The following is a 19,874-nucleotide window of genomic DNA, read 5'->3' as shown; positions in this document are numbered from 1 at the left end:
GGGCTCAGTTATCTTCTTGGCTTCCTGCAGCAACCTGACTTGGCACAGAACTGTCGTGACCCAGAAGGGTTCCAGTTCACTGGCTATCGCTGGGGCATTCAAATGTGATATTGCTCAGTGACTCCATGAAATTAAAAAAAAAAAAAAAAAAAAACACCCTGCAATGTAATGCAAAACCAGGTGCCAAAACCTGTCTCCGAGGCTGCCGTCCCAGGCTCGCGAGTCCAGTCGGCGCGGCCTGCTCCCACCTGGAAGGCGGGCTCTGCACTGCGTTCACCTCTCCTCTGAGCTGGGAGTAAAGATAGCTTCCTGCTTCTAGCCGGTTAGTCCACAGAGCCCAGACAGGTGACCCCAGAGCAAGCCTACTCGTGAGCAAAATGAAGCCTCCCAGATGGGAACGCAGACAATGAACCAGGAGAGTGGAGAATAAATCTGGCCACTGAGGGGAGACGTGCACAACCCTCAGGAGGCCTGCGGTCTGTTCTGAGCTTAGTCCTCAGTGTAACCCATTCCACACTGCAGAGAACATTCAGGGCGGCAGCTTCTATTTCAGAAAAAGGAGTTGTACTGGGATCAAAATATGTAGTGGCCACCCAGCCCTAAGCTAGCTTCTGAAACGGAACAGACACCCTAAAAGAAATGCAAATGACAATCACTTTTACAACAACTGAACTAAAAAGAATGCTCGAGGGATTGGCGGGGGGCGGGGGGCGAGCATGCAAGATCACAGTTCTAAAACAGGATGTCAAAACATGAACACGCAGAGATGAAAAATGAAGCTAAAAATCAAAGGGAAAGCTGTCAAGCTAATAAGAGAATGTACCAATGAAGGTGCAAGTGTCTCTAAAGTTTTGGTGACGGGTTCTTGTATCAGAAATGCTTATCCTTTAGCAAAGTTCACTTAAGCAAATGTGGAAACCAGGACTGTTACAGGCCTTGCTCTGGATTTGATCTGGAAAACAAAACACAGAGAAGAATTAAGAGTCAGAGACCAAAGGAAAGGAACTTAAAGGTAGATAAAACTGTGAAGATGGAAGTGATATTGAAATAGTTATTAGTTAATCGTCCTGGTTGAATAGTTTATAAATGTTATAAAATTATGGCCAGTTTTGAATACAATATGTATATTAAAAATGAGTTTGAAAGTTACTGGTCTCCATTCTCAATCATGGTCAAATCACAGCAAATACTGTTGATGAACTTCTCTCTTAGAGAAAAGGACATCAAAAAATTGAACAGAATAGGAAATATATGACATCTGCCTGGATTTGGTTTCTGTCCCCACTAGTCTTCAACTGGCCACAATATTCCAAGAATCAAGGAAAAAAGAGATTCCAGTAGCCAAGCTGATGTAACAAAGTCATGAAAGGATGATCTGATTCTTTCAGAGAACAGCACTTTACTTATGATCATTTTAGCTGTTTTTCTAATAATGAGGACTTTCAGGTGTTCTATCAGTGTAGCAATTTGGAGAGAAGAATGTGACCACTACAGCCAGACTCACTTTCAACACCAAGAAGTCCATGTGGAAGCATGTGAAACTGTAAAAAACCAGCACAAGAACCTCAGAATCATGGAGCTGCAGAGCCTCTCTTAGCTTAAGGGCAAAAGTCATAGAGCCCAACAAGTGAGCACTGTGTTATAACCAGAGCGCAAAAAGCTGAGTTTTTCTACTCATAGTAAAGGCACATGGGAAAGGAAATGCAGGTTGAAAAATACACCAGTTAAATAAAAAATACTGAAGCGTTATATAGGTAGCTAGCTTCACTTGCTTCAAAAATTTGCATTCCCCAATCAAGAAGGATAAAACAGATGATATTATATTTTGACTTTGTTTTTTAATGAAAACATATAGAACTGCTAATAAGCCAAGGAATGGAAGATTAGAAAACTTCTCTGAAAGGGTAATATTGTGAGAAAATCAGGAAACCTGAAAGAATCGAAACAGGGGGTGAAATGAGATCCTCACAACTGCTAAGACAGCTGGAATATTTTTTAAAGCCCGCAATGGTGCTCCTTTTACACTTAAATGTGCAAAGAGCCAGAAGCAGCAGAACACCCACCTCTAGCAGAGTCTGACTGCAGGGAGCCAGCCTCGTCAGGACACTAAAGTCAGTGTCGGACGAGCAGCTGACCACGGGGACACGCAAGAGGAGTGCAAGCACTTTCCTTATTTAAGGAGTGAAGTATCACAGACTGTTGCAGGAAAAAGAAGTCTAAATACATGAAGCTGCACAAGTAATGTCTACACAACCTTCCACCCACTCAGCCACCGCACGACCGGGAGCAAAAAGCTGGGCTCTCTGGACAAGGTCTCCCTGTTAAACATTTAAAACCCCAAAAGCAGCTTTGGAGAAATTGACATCTTCCGTAATTTTCTTTTCTTTGCAGATACAGCCTCACCGAATGTTTTTTAGATTAAAAGAAACTACCACTGAGTTTAGGCCCTTAAACAAATATGGATGGAATTAACATCTTGGAATTACGTAATAAATTATGTCAAATTTAAATTATAAACTTAGGATGAGAGAAAGGAATAATTATGTATCAGAACTAAAATGCTACAGCCAATATTTAAACAGTAACAAATTTTGCTGCTGTAATCTCTCTGCAGTGAAATTTTTATCTTCACTCTTCACACCAAGCTAAATAAAATGCTACCTTCTAGTGTTTTGGTTTTCTGGACCACTGATGGAGCTACAATATGAACCCTCCTCATCCAATGAGTGAGTTATTGTAACTAAGAGCAGATCCCTGAGCTAAAATCCTTATCATCCATTATGCTGAACACCCATGATTTCCACATAATGGCATCATTTCTGATAAATTCTAAAAAAGAACCTACTTTAGAACTCAACAATGACTTAAAAAGATCTTTCATTTCACAAAAAAGGAAACTGAGGCTGACAGAAGGCAAGAGGTTAAGTGATTTGTCTGAGAGAGTCACAGCCAGAACCCAGTTTCCTGTGACCTAAGATAGTCTGCCATGGAGGAAACAGAGTTTATCATTCACATGCAGTGACAACAGTTGCTCTGCAAGGAAGACTTCTTTCAATAAATTAAAGAACTTTAAAATAAACTTACACTGTGGACTGTTAAAATAGATGGCAACTGATTACTTCCTCACTACCTGGATTTCTGCCTCCTTTGTGTTTTCTACTGATTCCCACTCTGCTTTTCCTCTGTTTTCCCGCTCAATCTTCTCTGCTACCTTTGTAATATATCTTGAATTATCATCCCTGCATACCAATCCTCCCTTCTCCCCAAACAAAGCTAATAAATAAGCAAACCTCATATTATTTTATTTTTAAGAATTTTTTTTGAAGTCTTCAATTGAATTTGTTACAATATTGCTTCTGTTTTGTTTTTTGGTCCTGAGGCATGTGGGATCCTAACTGCCTGACCAGTGAATGAACCTGCACCCCCTGCATATGAAAGCGAAGTCTTAACCACCGGACCACCAGGGAAGTCCCACAAACTTCATTTCAAAAGAGACAAAAAGAAGGAATAACACACCAAGCAGGCTGACAGGGTGAACTGGCAAGGGGATGGCTTAACTAAAAATAGAAGATATTCCCGGCATCCATAGATTAAAGCAGATCGAAGAGGTTTATTCCGGCTTCAGCAAATGCTTCAGGTGAAATCATGCATGCAGGCTACCACCAAAGGAAAATAAGAAGATTCTATTTGCAAAAGTGAAAGCTTAAAAGGCTGCCATGCGATCCAAAAGTCACAGGGCACTTTTAATTTCATTTGTTTGCCCGGCACCCTTCTGCTGTATCTTTTTTTTTTTTTCTCTATAGGGTCTAATGAAAAGGAAGGTTATTTCAGGGATGGGGATGAAGTGAGCATTTAGCCCCTCCTGAAAAGGACTGAGGGGCCACCAAGGACTGTTTTCTGTCCTGCAGCAGGTCAGGCGTGGAGAGAACCCCTGCTCAGAAGCCATACAGGAGAATGACAGAGAAGGTTCTATCCTGGGAGAAAGAAGAGGGGCCAACCTGATGAGCTAGATGACCATGCCTGCTGGGAGACGGAAGGGGGGAGCCCCAGTCTCTCTCTGCACACGTCCCCAAAACTAATCAGCTCTGCCAGGAGCCCTCCCTCACACTGAGCCCAGTCTATCTTGTGGGGTCCTGCTCCAAATGAGAACCACCGTGAACAGTTTAGAGCAGTGGAAACTCCAGCTCCTACTGCCCCTCAGGGGGTTCTAGGAGTCAGGGAATTCCCAATCACGTCAACAAGACTAAAGCAAAGAGATGTGCTTTTCTCGCCATATAGAGGTAGAAATACACATCCAGTCTTCCATAGATGAACCATCACATGGTGACTAGATAACATAATTATCATCATACTTATACTTTAAGTATATTAATATAATAAACAGGGTTTTGTACCTGGGAAGTATGCATAATACATAACATTGGGAAAACATCTGGGGAGTTGAGGAGTGCAAGTTAAATGGTTTCTCTCCAATACAAGACTGCCACCTCCTGGTTAAAGAGGACAGCTGCACCCACGACTGACATGTACAGCCCTGGAACCGGAGTCGGGAGGTGGCGATGGAGGAAGACTAACACTACCTTTGCAATGACCATGGAACAGTTAAGTTTGCACTACGTGAAACAGAGAAACGGTGTGGAACAATAGAAGAGTCAACTCAGGAGTGAGATCTTTCATACTAGAGAACTCAATACAGAGACCACTTCATGAATATTTATGAATCTCATATAGATTCTATATGATTCTCTAAATGGGTCCATTTCAAGAGCTGTTCAACACCAAAATTAAACTCTAAAAAAAGCTTAATGCAACTAAGAGGAATGTAACTAAAAGTACTGAGCGATGATAAATTTAGCCACATAAAAGTCTGTTTTCTCCTCTAAATATTAATATCAAGTTAACTTCCGCGCCCAGCTTTGCCAGAGGACTTGCATACAGTCAGAGGGCGAATCTGGGGCCCAGGAGTGAGGCTGCGTCTGCACTCTAACAAGACCCCCGCTGACTCACAAGTGCGGACACCTCAGCACTGCTATGGATCAAGCCGGTCAGGGGGTCCCTCCTTTTCCAATCTGTACATAAGGCAAGTGATGCTGGCGAAGAGCTAAAAATGCGCTAAGAAACCCAGATGTGAACACAGAGATTTAAAACAAATAAAGAAACATGCAATTTTACCTTTTGTGAATTTCATATAGTGAACACGGTTTTTGGAGACTTTGGACTTCTCCTCAAGACTGAAAGACTTCTTTTCCCTGTTGTCTGGGGAGTCTTTTAAAAGAAAAGGATGAAAAGCATTATGTTAAACTCTGCATTCCATTCTCAATCCCCTACGGTGACACAGTCTTATAGAAATAAAACCCTTAGGAGCCTTATCATTTATTACTGAACTGTAACCAAAAATTAGAAATATTCTTAAACTATGTACTATGGATCAGGCAAGGCTATTTTCCAGAAACTTATAACATCCTGAAAGACGAGAAATGAAAATCTGTGTTCACACAAAACCTCCACGTGAATGTTCATGACAGTCTTATTTGTGACCATAAGATACTGGAAATAAACCAAAATGCCTTCAGTGGGTGAATGGCTAAGCAAATTCTGGTACTCCCCTACACGGGAGCATTACTCCAGATAAAGAGGAAGGAGATACTGATACTGAGTGACAATCGGGATGGCCTTCACTGGCGGGCATCATGCTTAAGAGAAAAAGTCAATCTACATACTCAACGGTCCACTCAGACATGCTGGAAAGGAAAAACTACAGAGATGGAGAACAGCGAGAGGTTTACAGGGGACAAAGATGAAAGTGGATTTTGGAAGCTGGAGGGGTAAGGTGGGTACAGATACAGAAAGGCAGCATGAGACAGCTCTTTTGTGGTGATAAAGCAATCCTGTGTCCTGAATGTGGTGGTAGCTACATGAATCTATACATGTGATAAAGCTGCACCGGAACTACACACACACAATTAAATGAAGGCTAAAAAACCCAAAAACTGGTGAAAGCTGAATAAGAACTGTGGTCCAGTTAACAGTCAACACCAGAGTCAATTTCCTAGTTTTGATACCATGCTATGGCTCTATTAGATGTCATCGTTGGAGAAACTGGATGAAAGGTATTCAGCACCCTTTCTACAACTATTTTTGCAACTTCCTGTAAGCCTAAAATTGTTTCAAAATAAAAAGTTCTTTTAAAAAGTGAGTAAAAGTAAGACAGACCAATGATGATCCAAACACAGATCAGAGGTGAGATGAGGAGCACAGCTGGCACTGAGCCACCGCCTCACACTGCAGACTCAGCTGGAGGCTCACCTTCCGGGGTAAAGCAGCAACAAAAACAAGTCACTGAGGAATGAAGGCAGTGGTTATACTCCTCTGACGAAAGAGGAAAATGGGGGGCAGAATGCAGTCCCTCGCCCGAAATACCAAAGCAAGGAGATCTGGGGTGAGAGTTAGTGACAGGATTCTAGCGAGCTGCCTGTATGCCCTCATCTTTATCTATTTGTCAAATTCAAGTAGCAGAAAGAGAACGTCATAGGTAGAAAAGAGACTGAATTTTCCTATAGTTATGTCATAAGGAAATACACAAACATGACATTAGAGAAAGGAGGAAAAAAAGAAATTTCCACTTTAATACTGAAGGAAAACAAGCGCATGGTTGTTTAACATGATTAAACATGTTAACTGACTGTAATTCTTCCCAGGAAATTACACAGTAAGTCTCCAAACAACATAAAGGTAGATGCTTCAAGTTTTCAGATTAAGCATGGCTTAATCACATTAACAGCCTGAAACATTCTCCATGATCACTTCCAAGAACAACTTGCAACTTCTTTCAAAGACATCCTACCCGTAAATTTCTTCTGCTCTTTTTGCAGGCAAAAAATTTCATATACCACATTACAGTCTCTATTTTGATGTTCCAAACACAAATCACCAAGTAACGTACCAGATTGAAGTACTTTTTACCAATGGAAGGCTTATTAAGTCCTAGGTGCTGGGCTAAGCTTTCTATGCATTCCTGCATTTCATCTCACAACCACCCTGGAAGATAGCTGCTGTGACTATTAAACCACCTCACAGGACACCGAAGCATGGGGGGTAAAATAAGACCCACTGATGAGGTGGCTGTGAGGGAACTGGAAGCCAGGCAGATACGTCTGAGAGTGCATCCTTAACATGTGCACTTATCCCCGCAGAGCTGTGCTCACTTAGGGGAGGGGAGAACCTCCTGGGAGCCTCACCACCTTCCCAGAGCAAACCTGAGCCCTGACATGTCCCAGGGCACCAGTTTCTACCTACCTGTCCACACGCACGCCCACCTAAAGCTGCTCTGTTCTGTGAAGACGCATCACTCTGGTCCTCCTCCTTCGCTTCTCCTCTGCGTCCTCCTCCCACTTTACACCAGAGGAGCACAGGTCTCCTTGCACCAGGATCAATAAGGAACAAGCTGCAGTGCTGGTGTGAGCGAGGGCTCCTTTCATCAGAGCCAGTCCCCTCCCCACCCTATCTATCTCATCAAGAGATGCAGTTCCAGAAAGGTTTTACCATTCTAACAATTGTTTATCAAAACTTGCATTTCCTGGTTTTGTTAATTGTTGTTCAGTTACCCAGTTGTGTCTGACTCTTTGCGGCCCCATGGGCTACAACACGCCGGGCCTCTCTCTCCCTTACCATCTCCTGGAGTTTGCCCAAGTTCAAGTTCATTGCATCGGTGACGCCTTCCAGCTGTCTCATCTTCTGATGCCTTCTTTTCCTTCTGCCCTCAATCTTTCCTAGCATCAGGGTCTTTTCCAATGAGGTGTTTGCATCAGATGACCAAAATACTAGTTTACTAGTTATAACCTACTAATCAGTAATGACAACTGAATCCAAAGGAAAAATATTTACACGGAGGCCTTGAGGTTACTAGAAATAAACCAAAAATGTATATGTATTTGTTTTGTAGCAGAGAAACATGACAAGGTGATAAGTTTTTTAAATTCAAGCAAAAAATACATTAATACAAAATATCATGGGGTACATGCAATGGAATTATTTCAGAGGAAAAAAACTAGAAAATATAGTATTGCTCAGTGTTAAAGGACTTGCTTTTCTATTTCTAAACAGAAGGCCACGGATATCAAACTGCCCTAGTATTAAATACCTATTGAACACATTTGGGACTAATGAAAAGCTCTTATTTTCAAAAGTCGATATTTCCCAAATAGGCCAGATACACATTCTTTGCAACTATTTAAAACTATGATTAAAAACATTATAGCCATCAATCTAAAAATGTGAGACAGAGTATCAGTTCAGTTCAGTCACTCAGTTGTGTCCGACTCTTTGCGATCCCATGGACTGCAGCACGCCAGGCCTCCCTGTCCATCACCAACTCCCAGAGTTTACTCAAACTCATGTCTATTGAGTCAGTGGTGCCATCCAACCATCTCATCCTCTGCCATCCCCTTCTCCTCCCGCCTTCAATCTCTCTCAACATCAAGGTCTTTTCAAATGAGTCAGTTCTTCGCATCAGGTGGCCAAAGTATTGGAGTTTCAGCTTCAGCATCAGTCCTTCCAATGAACACCCAGGACTGATCTCCTTTAGGATGGACTGGTTGGATCTCCTTGCAGTCCAAGGGACTCTCAAGAGTCTTCTCCAACACCACAGTTCAAAAGCATCAATTCTTGGGTGCTCAGCTTTCTTTATAGTCCAACTCTCACATCCATACATGATCACTGGGAAAACCATAGCCTTGACTAGACGGACCTTTGTTGGCAAAGTAATGTCTCTGCTTTTTAATATGCTGTCTAGGTTGGTCATAACTTTCCTTCCAAGGAGTAAGTGTCTTTTACTGTTTTTCAAATTGCCTCAGAGGCTCTGGGAGCAAAAAAACTTGAAGATCCTTGTCCTAAACCACACCTCTGTGGATGACAGGCTATCAGCATCCCAGTTTATTTCCAAAAATATTTAAAATCACAAGGAACAAAATATCTAATAGAAGTAAAAAGCATTTCTTAAAACCATGAGGTAAGTCCACCAAAAAGCCAAGCTGAGTCATACGTTAACTACTTGAGATAGGATAATTTTTAAAAATAAAAATTTAAATTAAAGACTATAGAGTTTTCTCGTGTCCCACAAGGAAATAAGGGTTATTTCTAAAATTTTTGCAAGATTCTATGAAGAAAATAGTTTGGAATCTGTTTAGTTGACAGGCAAACTGTGTAATTAGGTAAGCAATCTTAAAGAACTAAAAATATTATAGCAGAAAAATAGGTTACTAGGTTATCCTATCAGCTTTAATTCAAGTAATATGACCAAAAATTCATCTGGATGAAGATATTGTATTTACCAGAGATGATCTGGCAGAAAAATGATCTCAGCTCTCCAGGTCCCTGGCCAGGTTTTCCCTTAAAGGAATATTTAAAGGCTTTTCATGACTGGGACTGGCAGTAGCAAGGCCTGGTTTGAACTGTCCTGGAGACAGAGCTAATAGCACCATACCTATCACAGGGAGACAGCGCCCTCTAGTGGTCTTGAGGTGAATCCACGGGTGGACAAGTTCAGAGTTGGGGCATCGTGCCCAGGGGACATGAGGCGATATCAGGAGATATTTTTGATTGTCACAACTAGGGAGAGGGTGCAAATGGTGTCCAGTGGATAGCGCTCAAGGATGCTGCTAATCATCCTAAATGCAGAGGACATGCCTCATAGCAAAGAATGATCTGGCCCAAAACATTAGCAGTGCCATGGCTGAGAAAGGCTTTACAGGCTCTCGCAATGATCCACAGGAAATACCAGCTGCTCAGACCACGTTGGTTACAGTGTAGGTGACAAGAGGAAGTCAGGGTCTGAATAGATTTTAAAGGCAGAACTGACAACAGCTCTTTCACTGGAACAACTAGAAGGATGAAGCTGACATCACCTGAAATGGGGAAGATGGTGGATAAAACAGGTTGTAGGGTATGCGGGCCCAACAGTTTGCAGGGTGGGAGTTGGGGAGGTGCAGAATTGAAGTCTGGACATGTTGAGTTCCGGAAGTCGAGGAAACCCTGATGAGGATGCTGAGCAGGGGGCTCAATACAAGTCTGGGATCCAGGAGACAGGGGGGAGCAGTAGCGAGAAGTGTGGCAATGGGCACCCCACCCCTGGGAGGCCGGATGGCATACTGAGTGCAGATGAGAGATGAAAAAGGGCCAGGCCTGAACTGCAGGGCCCCGGACACTGTAAGGCTGGGATAAGGGAACTGCAGCAGAGAAATGTAAACTGAATAAACTGATCTTGTCATTCTCAAACTCTTAACAGGGAAAAAAAGCCTCTGCTTATGACTAATGTTAATTCAATGCGAGTACCCGGAAATGTAAACAGACTATTTGTGATAGCTACAATCAATTAACTTTCAGATATGACACTAACAGTAAAAAAAAAAAAAAAGTTGATAAAAATATTTTATATTGAGATTCAGTTCAGTTCAGTCACTCAGTTGCGTCTAATGGATAAAAAGCAAAGGTTTCCCCACCTGTTGTTTCCTGCCCATGGCAAGTGTTCAGCTGGGCCAGAAGCTGGTTAAAATCATCTTGATGAGCAATCCAGTTGTCCTGAAAAATACCAAAAAATCAATTAGAGGCAAACCTGTTATCTACCTACACTGAGATAAGATATATACTGCAATCAAGGAAATCTGAATTTTTAAATGTTTTACCGAAACATTACTTTATAAATTTGAATGAAGAAGAAATAGTATAAATTTGAACTGTATTTATCTATTTGTTGTTGTGTCTGACTCTTTTGCGACCCCATGGACTGTAGCCCACCAGGCTCCTCTGTCCATGGGATTTCCCAGGCAAGAATACTGGAGTGGGTTGCCATCTCCTTCTCCAGGGGATCTTCTCGACCCAGGGATCAAACCCCAGTCTCCTGCCTTGCAGGCAAATTCTTTTCTACTGAGCCACTGAGCATCTTGGAAGCTTAAGCCCTGATTTCAAATGTGGGTAACTTATCAAGTCAACTAATAGTCAAATAAACAGCAGGCAACCTTTGTGCTAAATATTAAAATAAAGCAAAACAAAAAATGTTTTTTTCACACTAAGGGAAAATTATGTAGGTTAAAGGGAAAAAGCAGGGATAGATTTGAGGGCTTTGCTTCACTTTTTAGAGCCTGCATGCCAATTCTATTTGCTTACAACCATCCCAATGTGAGAAACCACCACTGGGGAGGGTGAGGGAAGGGCTCCAAGTCCCCCAAGTCAACAAGTGCCCACTGGTAAGGTGCTCAGTTAGTAAGTTCATCATAACAGAGTCTCACTTAAAACAGAATGAGCATCTTCAGAATAATATCAACATGTAGGGAGCAGGGTTTCCCTTTAGGAAGTTGCCTCATAGATACTTTTCAAAGAATGCTTAAATATGTTATTTTTGAAAATGCTAAAGCCTATTAAATAGGCAATGTTTCTCCTAAAAAATTAAGTATATCTATATATCCACCTCTAAGAAGCTACCTGCAAAAATCAACCTTATGCAAACTCTTTTTAAAAAATTGTCTACGGTGTGTTTATTAATTGATGAAAATACAGAAGATATCGCTACACATTGCATCTACTAAGTGTGTGCACTGTGAACCTTCTGAAGTACTGGTCTTAGATTTTGTCAGTTACAGCATTTGTTTCAGTTTTATTGATATAACTGACATAAAACATTGTATTAGTTTCAGGTGTACAACATGATCATTTGACAAATGTATAAACTCTTCCTTTAGAGGTTTAAGCTTTCAGCTGTTAGCCCAAACAATCTTAGCTGCTCCAGTCTACCACTCAGAGCTACGGAACAAAGCAAAGTCATCCAGTTCACCTAAAGTAATTCTCCAGATTTTCTACCAGATTCTGTTGGCTGCAAAAATGTAAGAACAAAGCTTTCAGTTTAGATGCTTTCCTACAGTGAGCAACGATACTGAAAATGAAAGGCAGGGCAAGCCATGAACTTTTAATTACAGGGTCATATTTTCACAGTGTTGGTGTTTACTAGGAAATGTGAATTATCTCAACTGCTATACACCAACAGTCAGAAACAGACAATGGACAAGAAAAGAACGGTACTCTCTTGCAGTATTTCCAAAACAAAATGCCACCAATTTTAGCAATATAAGCTAATAGTCCAACAGAGGTCAAGATGAAAATTCCTCTCTGTCCTGAAGTGCAAAAAAAAAAAAAAAACACCACTTTTTGCAAAGTTCAGCAATAAGGCTACCTGGAATCTTTTATGCATAAGCAATAAGGCAAAATGATTGCATGTTCCATGATGCACAGCAGCTTAGTCACTGGCTTGTTATCCAAAACATGGACTGCACACTCTTGAATAGCTTAAAACTGATCAATCAATTTGACTGGATTAATTTGTTTTTACACTGACAAAAATAACAACGATGCAAGGAAACCCCCCAGCAGACACGCTGTTGCTCACTTCGTTATTGATAGTAGCTCCTAGTCCCAGGTGGTTATTTTTGACTTGAACTTTGATATGATCAGTGGCTCCTTGCTCCTGAGCCCCTAAACCCTGTGGAGATTAAACATAAAGAGAGTTAGCATTTTCATCAGGTAGGAAAGAAATTACCTCTCTCTTCCTTCATTAACCGATTCATCACTCACATTAGGAGGCTCCATCCTTGTCCTCAAAGAGGACAGTCTAGTGGGTTCTTTCAGATATGTCTGTAACACCAAGGATGCGCTTACAGTGTGGTGCTGCGTAAGTTGCTTTAGCCATGTCCGACTCTTTGAGAACCTGTGGACTGTAGCCCACCGGGCTCCTCTGTCCATGGGATTCTCCAGGCGAGAATACTGGAGTGGGTTGCCAGGACCTCCTCCAGGGGATCTTTCAACCCAGATATCAGACCTGTGTCTCATGTCCCTGGCTTTGGCAGGCAAGTTCTTGACCACTAGCGCCACCTGGGAAGCCCTGCACTCAGAGTAATGAATGCCAATTCTTCAACCTGAGGCTCGCTTTAAAGACCATGAAAATACTGAAGAGAACGTGCCTTTTCCTGATGCGCAAAAGCAGAATGCTACTACCAAACTAACAGAAGCCCATCAGAGGCATTACAAGTCTGTGGCACTTTCCATTAAATAATTCTACAAAACAACCCTGAGGAAGGGGACCCCAAGTCCCGCGCATCATTAACAGTCATTTGTAAGGTGTCCCTGAGCACCTGGTGTACTAAAAGTCACTGAGGTGGCTCTAGTAGAGTGGATGGAGGAAAAAAATAAGAGATAAAAAGGGACTAGATCTCAAGGACCCTGGACATTATGGGAGGAATTTGGATTCTATTATTTTTTTGTTTTTTTGGCCATGCCCCCTGGTTTGCAGGATCTTAGTTCCCCAGACAGGGACTGAACCCGTGCCTGTGACAGTGAAAGTGCGGAGTCCTAATCAAGGACTGCCATGCAATTTCCAGATTTTATTTCTTTAAAACAATGGGAAATCACTGAACTTTGAAGCAAAGGAAGACATGATCGAATTTCTATACTTTAAAAGCTCACAACGGCTGCTGTAAGGCAAATGCCCAGAGAAGGAAAAGAAGGGGGGCAGGTAAACAGCTGAGAGGCCGCTGTGTCGGTCAGGACAGGCGGTGGCGGTGGCTGGTCCAGGACAGGCCCGCGCAGAGAGCAGTCATGACTGGGGGCATGGGGAGTGAGTGAGGGGTGGGGCCAGCACCACCTCCAGGCTTCCGGCTTAGGTAAAGAAACCCTTGACAGGGTATGTTTGCAAAAACGAGGGAAACTTGAGAAGAAAAAGATTTGGGAGGGATCAAAAAGTTTTATAATAAAAATAATCAACTTAAGATGCTAACTCAAGTGAAAATGCCAAGCAGGCTGATGAATTTATAACCTTGGAGCTCAAAGGACAGGCTTGAATCTGGACTAGATAGAAAAGTGACAACTCTCAGAAGTTAGATAATTCAAAGCATGGCATGGAATGAATGAGTTCACCCAAGCAGAGGACAGAAAAGGGCCTGGGGCTGAATCCCAAGGAATTCCAAAGCTCAAGAGTCTAGAGGAGGAAGAGCCAGCAACACATTTTGGGGTGGTTAGTAAAGCAGAGGGGAAAACCAGGACAGAGGGCAGTATTGTGGAAGCCAAGACAGAGGTACTTCAAGCAGGGGTGGTTGATGACATCCAAAGCTGCTAAGGGATGAAGTGATGTGAGAACCAAAAAAGGATCCATTGGGTTTGGAAACAAGATCTTTAAAGACCTTGGCAAGAACCGTTTAAGTATAGAGACGTCAGCAGAAGCCCCATTTGAGTAAGGAATAAATGAAATGTGAGGAAAAGGAGAAAATGTGTAGTCCAGTTATAAGGGTGAATAAAGCTTTACTCTAAGCAACGTAAAACTCTGATGGTTAAGTGTGATTCCAAATGCAACCAACTAAAAGGCACCATCTACGAATATCAGAGCAGGTTAAACGATTAACAAAGACAGCTGGCACGTATGTTCAATTCTAATTTTACTATCACAACGTCTTTAAAACTTAGTTACTTTTCTAAAATCACTTATTGATCCAAAATAAATTCTCCCAGTCTAAGAAAGATACAATCTCCTGATCTATAATCTCTCTGGCTGGCTCCAATTCCTGTGCTCTTCTCCGAGGTACCTTTCCTTTAGACCACCCCATCTTCTCCAGCATCCTCTGGCCAAACTTGGAGTCATCATTACTCCATGCAGTGTTTCTTGGGTCCACAGCCCACTTCTGCTTCCGCCGACCTGTCAATGACAAAGTATCACATGAGCAGCTTGTCTTTCAAGTCTGAAAACACCTCACAAACACACACACACACCTATGGCACACACACAACACTTCTATAAATGCAACATACAGTTTTATTAGATACAGATGTCAGATGCGGCATCCACTGGGACATAATATCAGCTTGGATCATTCATCCTAGTTTCCCCAAAAACTCTATAATCTGAACATACAAACTGATCTTGTAAAAGTGAAATAAAAATGTTTCCTCCAAATGTGACAAATCGAAATACATGATGCAGCATCAGTCGGGCCTTCCATTCAGCGATTGGCAGCAATGTAAGGCCCCTGGGACACCAAGGTCGCCATCACCCGTCATTACACACACATGGGAAGTGCCAAATGCATCCATATGCTCTCAGTTTCCATAGTAACCCAATGAGGGGAGACAGTCTGATCTCTGCTTTTCAGATGAGAAAATCTGAGGCCTTCAGGAGGCATACGCCTAATACCCCCAAAGACCAGAGTCTTTATACAAACCAAGGTCCTACCAACTCCAAAGCTCACATTCTTAATCCATGGCACACAGCTGTCATGAACTTGGGGAGAATCAACCTCCACACGACCTACAGATACTAATCTCACTGAAACACCCTACAGCCATATATGACCCCTTCTCTGAACTTACACGATAAATTACCTGTTTCTTTTCTTTGGCATTTATTTAACATTCCTCTGTATTACGGTTGTTTACATCCATCTCTTATGTTTGCTGCCATAAGCTCTTTAAGGCTCACATCTATGTTCTTATTCTTTCTTATGCTTCATTGTATTTGCCCATAGCAGGCATTCAGGAAAAAACATGATTGAATATATGAATGACTGAGAAACAAAAAAAAGGAGGGAAGGAAGAAGAAAGGCGACAAGAAAAGGGGAAAGGGAAAAAAGGAAGATAATTGAATTGAGGAAACTGCTTTGAGTCCCTACAAGTTGTTTTTGTTTTTTAATGTATATAACTAACTGACCCTGATGCTGGGAAAGGTTGAGGGCAGGAGAAGGGGACGACAGAGGATGAGATGGTTGGATGGCATCACCAACTCAATGGACATGGGTTTGGGTGGACTCCGGGAGTTGGTGATGGACAGGGAGGCCTGGCGTGCTGCGGTTCATGGGGTCGGACATGACTGAACTGAACTGAACTAACTGACCATTAGAAACTCAAACTTACTGCTACACTTTTAAGGAAACTTACAGCAGAGAAAAAGGACTCCAGAAGTTTATTACACAAGCACATGAAACCCAAAGTAAACGGTGGCCAAGTGGAAAATCTGAAGGTCAAATGCCATCATCATTTATCTGTCGCACCAATGGAAGCAGAGTACCAACAGCGGCTCATGCGTCAGCAGTGTCCTAATTGATTTACCGCACGTAAAACCAATTAAGAGATTTTTAACTATCCACACTGTAGCAATAGGTAAACCTTTACAGGCATGCAGGCAGAAAAAGACGACTGAAAAAGGAAAATGAGCTGGGCTTAGATTTATCGTGTTTCGCAGGGAAAGGGGGACCCCAAAACGCTACTAAGGTGACTAAGTTACCACTTACTTATCTTAGTAAATACACAGCCTCACGTTGCCTCTGCTAACGAAGAGCTTAAGAGATGAGCCTGGCTAAATAGGGCTCTCTCTGCAAGGCTGCTTCCAGGTGCATGTTGGAGCCATGTCTCCAAACTAGCGTCGGCCAGGGGCCTCTGACTGGGGCTTGTGTGAAAGAGACATTTTTGAGAATGTGTGTGCCCACCCTCTGCAATAAAGATGGCATTGAGTTTATGTCACAAACCCATATACTATAATGCTGGCACAAGAGACTAGAGAGTCAGCCGAAGTCAGCTTTGCTTCCCCAGGGAAATGGCAGGTATCTCCAACCAACAGAGTGCACACATATGTGCTCAGTCGTGTCCGACTCTTTGTGACCCCTTGCACTGTAGCCCGCCAGGCTCCTCTGTCCAGTGGATTTCCCAGGCAAGAATACTGGGGTAGGATGCCATTTCCTTCTCCAGGCGATCTTCCCAACCCAAGGATCAAACCTGCATCTCTTGTGTCTCCTGCACTGCAGGCAGATTCTTCACCAGTGTACCACCTGGGAAGCAATGCAGTAGGCCAGTATTTCCCAAGTAAGGATGTTAAATGCAGGGGAGGACTCAGGATAGAGTGTCCTGAATCTGCAGAATCACTCTTTGGGATGAAGGGGGTAACCATCCTCTAGCAGGGACTCCTCCTATATGGAGATCTAGCCAGATATTTTCAGGGTAACCCTAACAAACAACCGTGCACACAAGAGGTGCCAGGACTAATCACTCCACGCCCAGGACCACAAAGTTTATGCCAGGATTCAGCTTACTCTGGGAAGTGTTTTGAGTGCCAAGAGCCAGGGGCAAAAGTTTTCTCTCTCTTTTTTTTTTTTTTTGGCCAAAGACACTTTCAGATATTCAAGACCTCAAAAAATATATCCCCCACCCATGTATTCTTATTAAAACATTTTTTGAGACATAGATTAAGGCATAGATTAATTCTGAAATAGAGTCAAGATTAAGGGAACAGCAGCATAAAATTGTAATGCAATGACCACTAAAATCCGTTAATGATAGCACTGTCATTTGATTAGAAAATGTAATAATTGCAAGTGTCAAACACTGGTCCTAATAAAATGTGCGTCTAAGACTCCAAATTAAATAAGGATTGAGAAGTGAGAGTGATAAATGAAAATTTTCTCTTATGTTTCAGTAGGCTAGATTTCTTACCTTAAATAGGGGAAGTCAATAAAATATATTTGACAATTAGAGAAATGCAGGATAAAGGATGTTTTTGAGAAACATAAAGAAAAGTGCTACATTTTTAAAACAGGATAGATGCCTGTGAAGATAAAAGAGAACACAATCTAGTCCATATGGCAAGGGAAAACGAAGGAAACAGTGTACTTACTGTAGTGAAAATAGTAACTGAAGGTTAATCAGCGGAAAAAAGTAGGTTACAAAACTGTATCTACAGAATTATTACAATTTTACAAACTATCAGAGAAAATAACTGCTGGGTAGTGAAATGGCGAACTGGGATTTCTCTAAGCTTCTGTTTTCTCACTTCTAAAATTAGAACACCAGTCCTAAGTGTCTAATATCAGGGGATGCCACTAATTTAGTAAATCATATTACAAGGCAACACAGAATATTGGGTTGGCCAAAGTATAGGGTATGGAAAAAACTTGAGTGAACTTTCTGGCCAACCCAATGTTATCTATTATTATGTCAAAGATTTGAAAATCTGGAGACATGGGGATGGGGGGAGAACTGAAAATCCTCTCTTGAAATCCTGCAGTCTGAATTACTGATGTCCGCAGATAGCACCGCGCATCCGTGTTTTGAACTGTTTTCACATTCACCATCTCACTGACTTTTTTAAGGCAACCTAGTGATGACCATAATCAAAGATGTTTTTAATAGCCCCAGAGAAACGGATCATGGAAAGAGACATAAATGAATAGCAGAACTAGGGCTAATGTTTCCAGGTACATGCTGAACTAAGTGTACATCAGAGAATATTAAAACCAGGAGAGATTTAGCCACGCTGGTTAGCCCACAGGGTCACACTAACACATACATACTCCGATCTGGAAGTTCTTATTTAAAAACCAATAGTGGTCTGCTGACCCTAGTGACAAGAACGTAAAGAAACAGCGACAACTAGATCAATTTTGTCACTTTCTACCTCAACGACTTGGGGTGAATTATTTCCTCTGAATCTCAACTTCTGTCCCTGTAAAACTTACAGTGTCTTACCCACTTAGTTTTGTGCTCCCAATCCTCCATCTCTTTAGATGAGAGGATGCCGACAGCATTTATTTCATGGAGTCCCTGTGTAGTTGCTGTTGGTCTGTTAAATAAGCTGGTTTTGGTCCTTGTTCACCAAACACTTTCAAAGTGACCGGCCCGCTTTTCAGGACCAAAGCACGACTGCCCTCTGGTGGCCAGTAGCCTTAACTACAGGTGCCATTCAAAAGTTAAAAGCCGCTCCAAAGGAAGGAAATTGACGAACTTCACAAAATAATAGTGAATGTCAAAGGCAAACAGGCACCTCGAGCGTTGCGGCCAACACGCCTCTCAAAGACTGTTACTAATTTCAACTACCAAAGTCACACCCACCGCGATTTTATTTAGAATCACTCATTAGCCCTGCTTCCCCTTAAAAACACTAACTTCCAGTGTTTACTGCTTCTAAGCTCTTGGCTTTTCTTTTTCTTGAGTCAATACATCTTCAAGGACGGGCTTTCACTGCTGGCCCAACAACTTCTTTTTAGCCAAAGGACTCTGAGGCCTGGGGAAGTAAGAGGTCAGGTTCCCAAAACCAGAGTCCTGACCCCTCACTGGAACCCACCGCCCACGTGTCCAGGTTTGAGAGCGGGGACAAGAGTCCCAAGTGGACACTCGGTCTCATCAGCAGGCCTGCAGCTAACTTTCGAGGAAGGCTGAGCCGGGAAATATCCGCGGCAGCCAGGGAGAGCCGAGATGGGCTTCCAGGACACCCGCCCCCGGCAACCTCCGGCCCACTGCGCGTCGGGGACCCGCGCCGTCTATGGCCACCGTGTCACCCAGAACCTTCACCCTCGGGCCCGGTCGAGCCTCCGCGCCCAACACTCACGCTCAGCCAGCATCGACATGTCGCCGAGCCTGTGACGCTGAGGATCTCGGGACCTGAACGACCGCAATTACCGCAGGGCCGACCCGAAGAGAAGCTGAAACTACCAGACTCGCACGCCGGGGAAACGGCAGCGGCGGGGGCGCACTCTGATGACGTCAGCGAGACGCGACTCGCTCCTGAACCGCGCGGCGGCGAGTGGGCGGGGTGCGGGCCGCGTAGCACTCTGCCTTTGGGAGGATACCCGGTAGATTAAATGGTTTCTAAGGCTTGTTCCAACTTCAGCGTTCCGTGTGTCCGTGAAATATCTGTGAGGAACATCCACTGAAAAGAACCGTTACTAAGTTTGGGTGTTTTGTTTTGTTTTTTTATATTACAGAATCTTGATATTTTTAAATTGTCAGCTGGAAGTTCTGGTGGTTCAGACGGTAAAGAAAATGCCCGCAAGGCAAGAAGACCCGACTAAAATCCCTCG

General features: G+C 42.7%; 1 protein-coding gene across 1 annotated transcript in view; it reads right to left on the bottom strand.

Annotated features, from left to right (window-relative positions):
• The window catches only part of PINX1 (PIN2 (TERF1) interacting telomerase inhibitor 1), a 61,381-nt gene extending 41,840 nt beyond the window's left edge, over nucleotides 1-19,541 (bottom strand). Inside the window, exons 1-5 of the mRNA XM_061132357.1 lie at nucleotides 19,403-19,541; nucleotides 14,619-14,728; nucleotides 12,434-12,526; nucleotides 10,497-10,575; nucleotides 5,173-5,265 (exon numbers count right to left, since the gene is read on the bottom strand). Of these exons, the coding sequence (XP_060988340.1) occupies nucleotides 5,173-5,265; nucleotides 10,497-10,575; nucleotides 12,434-12,526; nucleotides 14,619-14,728; nucleotides 19,403-19,421 (394 nt within the window). The 5' untranslated portion in view covers nucleotides 19,422-19,541. The remainder of the gene's footprint in view (nucleotides 1-5,172; nucleotides 5,266-10,496; nucleotides 10,576-12,433; nucleotides 12,527-14,618; nucleotides 14,729-19,402) is intronic.
• Nucleotides 19,542-19,874: the final 333 nt, after the last annotated feature.

The sequence above is a fragment of the Dama dama genome, chromosome 29, assembly GCF_033118175.1.
Source record: "Dama dama isolate Ldn47 chromosome 29, ASM3311817v1, whole genome shotgun sequence".
Lineage (NCBI taxonomy): Eukaryota > Metazoa > Chordata > Mammalia > Artiodactyla > Cervidae > Dama > Dama dama.
Note: the sequence above shows the minus strand (reverse complement) of the source record. Positions and strands in the feature narration are given on the sequence as shown.